This window comes from Fukomys damarensis, unplaced genomic scaffold, assembly GCF_012274545.1.
Source record: "Fukomys damarensis isolate Sample0158 unplaced genomic scaffold, DMR_v1.0_HiC HiC_scaffold_7354, whole genome shotgun sequence".
NCBI classification, from domain to species: domain Eukaryota; kingdom Metazoa; phylum Chordata; class Mammalia; order Rodentia; family Bathyergidae; genus Fukomys; species Fukomys damarensis.
In genome coordinates, this window is record NW_022908266.1 from 1 (window position 1) to 1,221 (window position 1,221).

A 1,221-nucleotide genomic window follows, 5' to 3' on the forward strand; every position below is an offset into this window, starting at 1 on the left:
GCTATTATGGTCGTCCTGGGAAATCCCTTTAGAGAGAATTTTGTTTTTCTTTTTTCTTTCTCACGGAAGGCAGCCTCATGGAAACAAGAAATCAAACAGGAGTCACAAACTTCCTCCTCCTGGGGTTCACAGATAACCCTGGCCTTCAGACCCTCCTCTTTGGGCTGCTCCTGCCCTTGTACCTGATCACCATCACAGGGAACCTGTTCATCATCCTGGCTGTCATCTCAGACTCCCACCTCCACACCCCCATGTACTTCTTCCTCTCCAACCTGTCCTTTGCTGACATCAGTTTCACCTCCACCACCGTCCCCAAAACACTAGTGAACATCCAGACTCAGAACAAAGCCATCACCTTTGCAGGCTGCATCACACAAATATTTTTCTTCATTATGTTTGGGTGCCTGGACAATTTACTACTGACAGTGATGGCCTATGACCGCTTTGTGGCCATCTGTCACCCACTGCACTACGGGGTCATCATGACCTCACAGTTCTGCGGGCTCATGGCTTTGGGGTCCTGGTTGATCAGTTTCATGGGATCTCTGTCTGAGACTTTGACTGTTCTGACACTGTCCTTTTGTGAAAACACAGAAATCCCACACTTTTTTTGTGATCTCCCTGAAGTCCTGAAGCTTGCATGTTCTGACACCTTCATCAATAACTTAGTGGTGTATTCTGTGACAACTGCCCTAGGTATTTTTCCTCTTACTGGAATTCTTTTCTCTTATTGTCAGATTTTCTTCTCCATACTGAGAATCTCATCTGCAGGGGGCAAATACAAAGCCTTTTCCACCTGTGCATCTCACCTCTTGGTGGTCTCCTTGTTCTATGGCACAGGTCTTGGGGTTTACCTCAGCTCTGTAGCCACACCATCCTCTAAGATGAGTCTGATCGCCTCAGTGGTGTACACCATGGTCACCCCCATGCTGAATCCCTTCATCTACAGTCTGAGGAACAGGGACATGAAGGGTGCTCTGGGGAGACTCCTTGGCAAGATGGGGCTTCTCAGTGAACAGGACATAGCAGGACTCTGATGAGCAGCAATGCACACGGAGCATCAGAAAGCCTGATCTTCTTCATCCAGCACTCTGCATCCTTCTGCTTTCCCATATTTTAAAAATTAGTCATTCTTTGCATTTTAATATGTGGTCTCTCCTGCACTAGGCACTGTTCATATGTTATGCATTGGATCACCTTTTTTGCCATCTAACCTATTTT

The 1,221-nt window shown here is 46.8% G+C and overlaps 1 protein-coding gene across 1 annotated transcript; it reads left to right on the forward strand.

Annotated features, from left to right (window-relative positions):
- The first annotated feature begins 77 nt into the window (after positions 1 to 77).
- LOC104871508 (olfactory receptor 7C2) lies at positions 78 to 1,037 on the forward strand. The gene has a single exon (XM_010637454.1). The coding sequence runs from the start codon at positions 78 to 80 to the stop codon at positions 1,035 to 1,037; it is 960 nt and encodes a 319-aa protein (XP_010635756.1).
- Positions 1,038 to 1,221: the final 184 nt, after the last annotated feature.

Coding starts and splice junctions, on each gene's coding strand:
- LOC104871508 (XM_010637454.1), top strand. CDS start 78: ATGGAAACAAGAAATCAAACAGGAGTCACAAACTTCCTCCTCCTGGGG.